This window comes from Leucoraja erinacea, unplaced genomic scaffold (assembly GCF_028641065.1).
Source record: "Leucoraja erinacea ecotype New England unplaced genomic scaffold, Leri_hhj_1 Leri_58S, whole genome shotgun sequence".
NCBI lineage: Eukaryota > Metazoa > Chordata > Chondrichthyes > Rajiformes > Rajidae > Leucoraja > Leucoraja erinaceus.
In genome coordinates this window covers 619,824-629,191 of record NW_026576498.1, presented here as the reverse complement: position 1 = coordinate 629,191, position 9,368 = coordinate 619,824, and the positions used below count along the sequence as shown (strand labels likewise).

The 9,368-nt window shown below is 52.8% G+C and overlaps 1 protein-coding gene across 1 annotated transcript; it reads left to right on the top strand.

Moving 5' to 3' along the window:
* The first annotated feature begins 301 nt into the window (after positions 1-301).
* On the top strand, positions 302-6,951 carry znhit1 (zinc finger, HIT-type containing 1). The gene is made up of 5 exons (XM_055630953.1): positions 302-371; positions 3,278-3,448; positions 4,810-4,889; positions 5,719-5,888; positions 6,800-6,951. The coding sequence occupies exons 1-5, from the start codon at positions 344-346 to the stop codon at positions 6,819-6,821; spliced, it is 471 nt and encodes a 156-aa protein (XP_055486928.1). The 5' UTR covers positions 302-343; the 3' UTR covers positions 6,822-6,951.
* Positions 6,952-9,368: the final 2,417 nt, after the last annotated feature.

The window sequence follows — 9,368 nt, the reverse complement described above, 5'->3', positions numbered from 1 at the left end:
CTGACTCTGGGCTGCTGTTTGCGCAGGTGACCAGCGGGCGGCGCTGTCGAGTGAGGCTCAATACCTCCCCCTTGCCCCGCACCCGGTGCAACGCTGAAACCGTCCCCCACCGCACTTCCGCCCCGCACCCGGTGCAGCGTTGAAGTCCTTCCCCCCACCGCACTTCCGCCCCGCACCCGGTGCAGCGCTGAAACCCTTCCCCCCCACCGCACTTCCGCCCCGCACCCGGTGCAGCGCTGAAACCCTTCCCCCACCGCACTTCCGCCCCGCACCCGGTGCAGCGTTGAAGTCCTTCCCCCACCGCACTTCCGCCCCGCACCCCGGGCCACAGACCGACAACAAGATGGTGGAGAAGAAGCGAGAGAGCGCGGGTGAGGAGACGGGAGACGGGGTCAGAGGGCAGGAGGGAACTGCAGGGGTTGGTTTCACCCCGGGGAAAAGGCACAGAGTGCTGGAGTAACTGTGGTGGCCGATTGGGAAAGGGCGTCTTCTCTGGAGAGAGGTGAACAGCTGACGTTTCGGGTCGAGACCCTCCTTCATAGCAAAAAGGATTTGAGTCTAGGAGCAGGGAGGTTCTACTGCAGTTGTACAGGGTCTTGGTGAGACCACACCTGGAGTATTGCGTGCAGTTTTGGTCTCCAAATCTTGAGGAAGGTATAGGAGCATTATTGCAGTTGTACAGGGTCTTGGTGAGAGGAGTAGCGTGCAGAGACGGTTCACCATAGAGGGAGTACTGAAGGTTCCTGGGATGTCAGGACTGTCTTATGAAGAAAGACTGGATAGACTTGGTTTATACTCTCTAGAATTTAGGAGATTGAGAGGGGATCTTATAGAAACTTACAAAATTCTTAAGGGGTTGGACAGGCTAGATGCAGGAAGATTGTTCCCGATGTTAGGGAAGTCCAGGACAAGGGGTCACAGCTTAAGGATAAGGGGGAAATCCTTTAAAACCGAGATGAGAAGAACTTTTTTTTCACACAGAGAGTGGTGAATCTCTGGAACTCTCTGCCACAGAGGGTAGTTGAGGCCAGTTCATTGGCTATATTTAAGAGGGAGTTAGATGTGGCCCTTGTGGCTAAGGGGATCAGGGGGTATGGAGAGAAGGCAGGTATGGGATACTGAGTTGGATGATCAGCCATGATCATATTGAATGGCGGTGCAGGCTCGAAGGGCCGAATGGCCTACTCCTGCACCTAATTTCTATGTTTCTAAGACACAAAGTGCTGGAGTAACTGTGGGGGGGCGGGAGAGAAGTCCCATATTCCACCACTCACCCATAGCCCCCATATTCCACCACTCACCCCATCCCCATATTCCACCACTCACCCCATCCCCCATATTCCCCCCCATATATTCCACCACTCACCCCCCATATTCCACCCCATATTTCCACCACTCACCCATCCATCCCCCATATTCCATCCACTCACCCCCCATCCCCCATCCCCATATTCCACCAGTCACCTCACCCCCATCCCCCATATTTCCACCACTCACCCCATCCCCCCATAGCCCCACTCACCCCATATTCCATTCCACTCACTCCACATCACCCATATTCCACCACTCCCCCATATAGGGTGATTTCACCAAAGGTCAAATGAGCGTAGACCCCCCCTCACGTTTGCTCGCTGAATTTCATCAAAACTAAGGCATTATTAACTTAATTTTGATGAAATTCAGCGAGCAAACGCGATAATTCCCGATATTTTGGATCTTAAAATCACCACGGCAAATGTCAGCTGTTCACTTCCGCCGCTTTCTACCTTCAGTTCCCTCTTGTAATTACCTCGCTTTCTATCTTTTTTTTTGCCTGAAAATTTAGGTCGCTGTGCTTCACGGTCACCCCGACTAGCACAGAAAATTTCAGCTCAAAAATCGGCCGTTTTCCATGTTTTTAACGGGTGGGAAAGTGCGTGTTTCCCCATTCACTTACATGTACCAAACTGAGAGATGTCCTCCAGTTAAAATTTTCGGTCACGTGAGGGGGGATCTACGCTCATTTGACCTTTGGTGAAATCACCCTATTCCACCACTCACCCCATCCCCCATATTCCACCACTCGCCCCATCCCCCATATTCCCACCACTCCCCCCATCCCCCATATGCCACCACTCACCCCATCCCCCATATTCCACCACTCACCCCATCCCCCATATTCCACCACTCTCCCATAGCCCCCCATATTCCACCACTCACCCATCCCCCCATATTCCACCACTCACCCCATCCCCCCATATTCCACCACTCACCCCATCCCCATATTCCACCACTCACCCCATCCCCCATATTCCACCACTCACCCATTGCCCCCATATTCCACCACTCACCCCTTCCCCCATATTCCACCACTCAACCCATCCCCCATGTTCCACCACTCACCCATAGCCCCCCATATTCCACCACTCACCCCATCCCCCCATATTCCACCACTCACCCCATATTCCACCACTCACCCATAGCCCCCCATATTCCACCACTCACCCATAGCCCCCATATTCCACCACTCACCCCATCACCCCCCCCCATATTCCACCACTCACCCCATCCCCCCATATTCCACCACTCACCCATAGCCCTCATATTCCACCACTCACCCATAGCCCCCCATATTCCACCACTCACCCATAGCCCCCCATATTCCACCACTCACCCATAGCCCCCCATATTCCACCACTCACCCCATCCCCCATATTCCACCACTCACCCCATCCCCCATATTCCACCACTCGCCCCATCCCCCATATTGCACCACTCACCCCATTGCCCCCACTCACCCATAGCCCCCCATATTCCACCACTCACCCATATTCCACCACTCACCCATAGCCCCCATATTCCACCACTCACCCCATCCCCCCATATTCCACCACTCACCCCATCCCCCATATTCCACCACTCACTCCATCCCCCATATTCCACCACTCACCCCATCCCCCATATTCCACCACTCACTCCATCCCCCATATTCCACCACTCACCCCATCCCCCATATTCCACCAGTCACCCCATCCCCCATATTCCACCACTCACCCCATAGCCCCCCATATTCCACCACTCACCCATAGCCCCCCATATTCCACCACTCACCCCATCCCCCCCCATATTCCACCACTCACCCCAGCCCCCATATTCCACCACTCACCCCATCCCCCATATCCCACCACTCACCCCATCCCCCCATATTCCACCACTCACCCATAGCCCCCCATATTCCACCACTCACCCATAGCCCCCATATTCCACCACTCACCCATTTTTATTCCTCTTGTCTCAGGCAGGTGGCAGGAGGGCAGTGGGCGACGGGTCCTCGACCCGGCCACCCGACAACGTCGCCTCTGCCGCCAGCTCGACGCCCTGGAGCGCGACAACTTCCAGGATGACCCTCACGCCAACCTCCCGCAGCTCAAACGCCTGCCGCAGTTCGACGACCCGCACACCGAGGCTGGTAGGTGGATTGGAGGGGGGGGATCTGATTCTTCCCATGGGTCGATCGTCGGTTCATGAGTTGGACGGGGCGCTGGACTGTGAGCGCGGCCCCCGGGCCAAAACTCAGGGGCTCGGCTATGTGTGCAGTATAGGAGCAGGGAGGTTCTACTGCAGTTGTACAGGGTCTTGGTGAGACCACACCTGGAGTATTGCGTACAGTTTTGGTCTCCTAATCTGAGGAAAGACATTCTTGCCATAGAGGATTTGAGTATAGGAGCAGGGAGGTTCTACTACAGTTGTACAGGGCCTTGGTGAGACCACACCGGGAGTATTGCGTACAGTTTTGGTCTCCTAATCTGAGGAAAGACATTCTTGCCATAGAGGATTTGAGTATAGGAGCAGGGAGGTTCTACTGCAGTTGTACAGGGTCTTGGTGAGACCACACCTAGAGTATTGCGTACAGTTTTGGTCTCCTAATCTGAGGAAAGACATTCTTGCCATAGAGGATTTGAGTATAGGAGCAGGGAGGTTCTACAGCAGTTGTACAGGGTCTTGGTGAGACCACACCTGGAGTATTGCGTACAGTTTTGGTCTCCAAATCTGAGGAAGGACATTTTTGCCATAGAGGGAGTGCAGAGACGGTTCACCAGACTGATTCCTGGGATGTCAGGACTGTCTTATGAAGAAAGACTGGATAGACTTGGTTTATACTCTCTAGAATTTAGGAGATTGAGAGGGGATCTTATAGAAACTTACAAAATTCTTAAGGGGTTGTTGGACAGGCTAGATGCAGGAAGATTGTTCCCGATGTTAGGGAAGTCCAGGACAAGGGGTCACAGCTTAAGGATAAGGGGGAAATCCTTTAAAACCAAGATGAGAAGAACTTTTTTCACACAGAGAGTGGTGAATCTCTGGAACTCTCTGCCACAGAGGCCACAGTTCATTGGCTATATTTAAGAGGGAGTTAGATGTGGCCCTTGTGGCTAAGGGGATCAGGGGGTATGGAGAGAAGGCAGGTACGGGATACTGAGATGGATGATCAGCCATGATCATATTGAATGGCGGTGCAGGCTCGAAGGGCCGAATGGCCTCTACTCCTGCACCTAATTTCTATGTTTCTATGTCTATGTTTCTATGTCCAGCACCCGGGGCCAACTCATCATTCACCCAGACACGGCCCAGTCGGTCAACAAATTGCCGTGGGGGAATTTGTCCCGTATTTTGACCTTCTGACCCTTATTTGGGAGCGGGGAAAGTTGGCCACCCATATTCTTGGGGGAGGTTGGGATGGGGGGGGGGGGGGGGGGTGGGGTGGGTGGGTCAGAGTGGGGTGGATTTGTATCTTGACAGGGTTGGGTGCTGAGTTCACTCTCGTTTCAGCAAAGAAGAAGAAGAAAACTCGAGGGGATCATTTTAAGCAACGATTCCGCAAGAATTTCCAGTCTCTGTTGGAGGAGCAGGTAGGGTTTAGTGTACTGTGTGTATTTATGAGGTAGGGAGGGGGGAGTAGAATGGCCCTTCGAGCCAACACCGCCACTCAATGTGATCATGGCTGATCATCCCCAATCAGTACCCCGTTCCTGCCTTCTCCCCATATCCCCTGACCTAGCATCGGGAACATGTTTCCTGCCTCTAGCGTGTCCAAGCCCTTAACATCTTATATGTTTCAATGAGATCCCCACTCATCCTTCTAAACTCCAGAGTGTACAAGCCCACAGCCACTCCATTCTCTCAGCATATGACAGTCCCGCCATCCCGGGAATTAACCTGGTGAACCTACGCTGGGCTCCCTCAATAGCAAGGATGTCCTTCTTCAAATTAGGGGACCAAAACTGCACACAATACTCCAGGTGTGGTCTCACTAGGGCCCTGTACAAGTGCAGAAGGACCTCTTTGCTCCTAGACTCAACTCCTCTTGTAATGAAGGCCAACAGGCCAAAACTGCACACAATACTCCAGGTGTGGTCTCACTAGGGCCCTGTACAACTGCAGAAGGACCTCTTTGCTCCTAGACTCAACTCCTCTTGTAATGAAGGCCAACAGGCCAAAACTGCACACAATACTCCAGGTGTGGGCTCACTAGGGCCCTGTACCAGCTCCAGGGAAGAGCATGTTTGGATGAAGGAGCTAAATCACAAGGCCTGGCAGTAGAGACTGCTCTTGGACCAAGGCAAATTCCTTGTATGTGAATACTTGGCCAATAAACTTACTTACTTAATGCAGTCCTGATGTAAGGACTTTGTGTGGTTTGTGGTGAATCACAAGTATCCTTCATTTCTGGCCGAGCAGAACCTGAGTTCAACTGATGGGCCGAACTACCTGACGGCCTGCGTCGATGCCTCCAAACTTCCCCAACGCCACTTCTGTGCCGTCTGCGGCTTCCCGTCCAACTACACGTGCGTCTCGTGTGGTGCCCGCTACTGCTGTGTCAAGTGTCTGGGCACGCACCAGGAAACCAGGTATGTCTAATCGCAGTTACTTTCCACTCAACATGTTCTCTGGATGCTGAGAGAGCTAGATAGGGCTCTTAAAGATAGCGGAGTAGGGGAGAAGGCAGGAACGGGGTACTGATTTGGGATGATCAGCCACGATCACATTGAAACATAGACATAGAAAATAGGTGCAGGAGTAGAGGCCCTTCGGCCCTTCGAGCCAGCACCGCCATTCGATGTGATCATGGCTGATCATCCCCAATCAGTACCCCGTTCCTGCCTTCTCCCCATATCCCCTGACTCCGATCATATTGAATGGCGGTGCAGGCTCGAAGGGCCGAATGGCCTCTACTCCTGCACCTATTTTCTATGTTTCTATGTCTATGTTTCAATGTGATCGTGGCTGATCATCCCAAATCAGTACCCCGTTCCTGCCTTCTCTCCCCTGACTCCACTATCTTTAAGAGCCCTATCTAGCTCTCTCTTGAAAGCATCCAGAGAACCGGCCTCCACCGAGGCAGAGAATTCCACAGACTCACCACTCTCTGTGTGTAAAAGTGTTGGAGACTCCTCATCTCCGTTCTAAATGGCTTACCCCTTATTCTTAAACTGTGTGCCCCTGGTTCTGGATTCCCCCAACATCGGGAACGTGTTTCCTGCCTCTAGCGTGTCCAAACCGGGTCGGATTGGGAATGGGAATGGGAGGGGGGGGGGGGGGGGGGGGATGGGGGGGGGGGGGGTTGAAGCGCTGGGCCACTGGGGGATCTGGTTGGTTAAGACGGGCTGAGCGGAGGTGGCTTTCTAGGTTCCCTGCCCTGGTTGGAAGGTTGGCTGCTGGGGTTGTTCTGCCGCTGACTTTGGGAAGGGGGTTGTGGGAGAATTCCAGTCGATTGCCTGCAGTGCGACTGTTTGTGTTGATGTTGATGTGTCCACTACAGGTGCCTGAAGTGGACAGTGTGAAGCTGCAACCTTGCTGGTCATCATCTACCCACAACTGTGTGTGGGTGTGTGTGTGTGTGTGTGTGTGTGTACATAAGTGTGTGTGTGTGTGTGTGTGTGTGTGGATGTGTGTGTGTGTGTGTGTGGGTGTGTGTGTGTGTGTGTGTGTGTGTGTGTGTGTGTGTGTGTGTGTGTGTGTGTGTGTGTGTGTGTGTGTGTGTGTGTGTGTGTGTATGTACGTGTGTGTGTGTGTGTGTGTGTGTGTGTATGTCTGTGTGTGTGTGTGTGTGTGTGTGTGTGTGTGTGTGTGTGTGTGTGTGTGTGTGTGTGTGTGTGTGTGCGTGTGTGTGTGTGTGTATGTGTGTGTGTGTGTGTGTGTGTGTGTGTGTGTGTGTGTGTGTGTGTGTAGGTGTGTATGAGTGTGTGTATGTGTGTGCGTCTGTGTGTGTGTGTGTGTGTGTGTGTGTGTATGTGTGTGTGTGTGTGTGTTAGTGTGTGTGTGTGTGCGTGTGTGTGTGTGTCTGTGTGCGTGCGTGTGTGTGTGTCTGTGTGTGTGCGTGCGTAGGTGTGTGTGTGTTACGGTTGTAATGTTGGGCTTTAAAATCACTTATCATCATCAACGGTGGTCACTCGAGACGGGTCTGACTCCTCTCCTGAGGACTCCTGTGCGTGACTTTGTTTAACGTGGGGAGACTGGTGCACAGACAGTCCTTGACAGATCTGGGTCAGGATCCAGTGGCATGGAGTCCAAGAAGACCGGAGACCCTTTCCTGCTGCAGCCTTCATCCGCCTTCCCAGCCGACGTGACGCTCCACTAAGGTCAGCCATCGTCCTCCGCCTGTTCCACCGTCGAGGTCTCGGTTGGATTGGCTCTTTGCCAGAGACCTTACCGCCATGGGTGGCCCTACCAGGAGCGTAGCTGTGAGGATCTCTGGACCGACACCACTCCTCCTTCTCATGGCCGATTCATGAGTTGGACGGAGCGCTGGACTGTGCGTGCAACAGATCACAAGGGAGTTTTGCCCCAGGCCGCGCGCAAAGTCCAGCGCTCGGGCCAAAACCCCTCGGCTGGCCTGCAGGCTGGGCTTTGTGTGTGTGTAGTCCAGCACACAGGGCCAACTCATCATTCACCCAGCCACGGCCCAGTCGGTCCACGAATTGCCGTGGGGGATTTGTCCCGTATTTTGATCTTCTGCCCCTTATTTGGGAGCGGGAACGTCGGCAACTCTTGCCATATCCCACAGCAGGCACTCGTTTTCAAGATATTTGGTCGCAACTAGAATGAAATCTAAATGTCCCCCAAATAAATTGTGCGCAGATTATCTTTAAATGCTGTTTACATTGTAGATCAGCCACTCACGTCTTTAGGCAATCAAGATAGCCGGATTAACCTCTGTCTGTACACCTTTATGTTCGAGTAATATTTCTGTTTTTGGACATTTACCCATTTTTGCAGAGGGTAAGAACATAAGAATTGTAAGCATGATGAGGCCAGTCAGACCCTTGAGTCTTGTCTGTCATTCAATTGGGAGATGGCTGATAACACCTCTGCCTCAGTGTCTATATCCCCCCCAATCACTTGTGGCGTAAATGCCTCTTGTATTTGGTTAGTTGTTAAGGGGTGCAACAGCAGAGTTGCTGCCTTGCAGCGCCAGAGACCCGGGTTCGATCCCGACTACTGGTGCTGCCTGTACGGAGTTTGCACGCTCCCCCCCCATGGGTTTTCTCCCAAGATCTTCGGTTTCCTCCCACATTGCAAAGGCGTGCAGGTTTGAAGGTTAATTGGCTGGGTGTAAGTGTAAATTGTCCCCCAGTGTGTGTAGGATAGTGTTAACATAGAAACATAGAAATTAGGTGCAGGAGTAGAGGCCATTCGGCCCTTCGAGCCTGCACCGCCATTCAATATGATCATGGCTGATCATCCAACTCAGTATCCCGTACCTGCCTTCTCTCCATACCCCCTGATCCCCTTAGCCACAAGGGCCACATCTAACTCCCTCTTAAATATAGCCAATGAACTGTGTGGCCTCAACTACCCTCTGTGGCAGAGAGTTCCAGAGATTCACCGCTCTCTGTGTGAAAAAAGTTCTTCGCATCTTAAATGAGAAAGTTCTTCTCATTTAAGAGCCCTATCTACCTCTCTCTTGAAAGTATCCAGAGAACCGGCCTCTGAGGCAGAGAATTCCACAGACTCACCACCACTCTCTGTGAGAAAAAGTGTTTCCTCGTCTCCGTTCTAAATGGCTTACTCCTTATTCTTAAACTGTGTGTGTGTGTGTGGCCCCTGGTTCTGGACTCCCCCAACCTCTGGAGACTTTGCGCCCCGCCCAAGGTTTCCGTGCGGTTCCCGGAGGTTTTTGTCAGTCTCCCTACCTGCTTCCACTACCTGCAACCTCCGGCAACCACCTGCAACCTCCGGGAACCGCAAAGTCTCCAGAGGTTTCCGTTCAAGTGGGACTGGGTCATAAGTGTGCGGGGATCGCTGGTCGGCACGGGCTAGGTGGGCCGAAGGGCCTGTTTCTGTGCTGTATCTCTCAACTTGTAAATTATGTCCTCACGTATTATTAT

Excerpts from the sequence above, each read along its gene's own strand:
- znhit1 (XM_055630953.1), top strand. The coding sequence starts at position 344 with ATGGTGGAGAAGAAGCGAGAGAGCGCGG. Across the intron at positions 372-3,277 it reads GAAGAAGCGAGAGAGCGCGG|GCAGGTGGCAGGAGGGCAGT; the intron begins GTGAGGAGACGG and ends CTCTTGTCTCAG. Across the intron at positions 4,890-5,718 it reads AGTCTCTGTTGGAGGAGCAG|AACCTGAGTTCAACTGATGG; the intron begins GTAGGGTTTAGT and ends CTGGCCGAGCAG.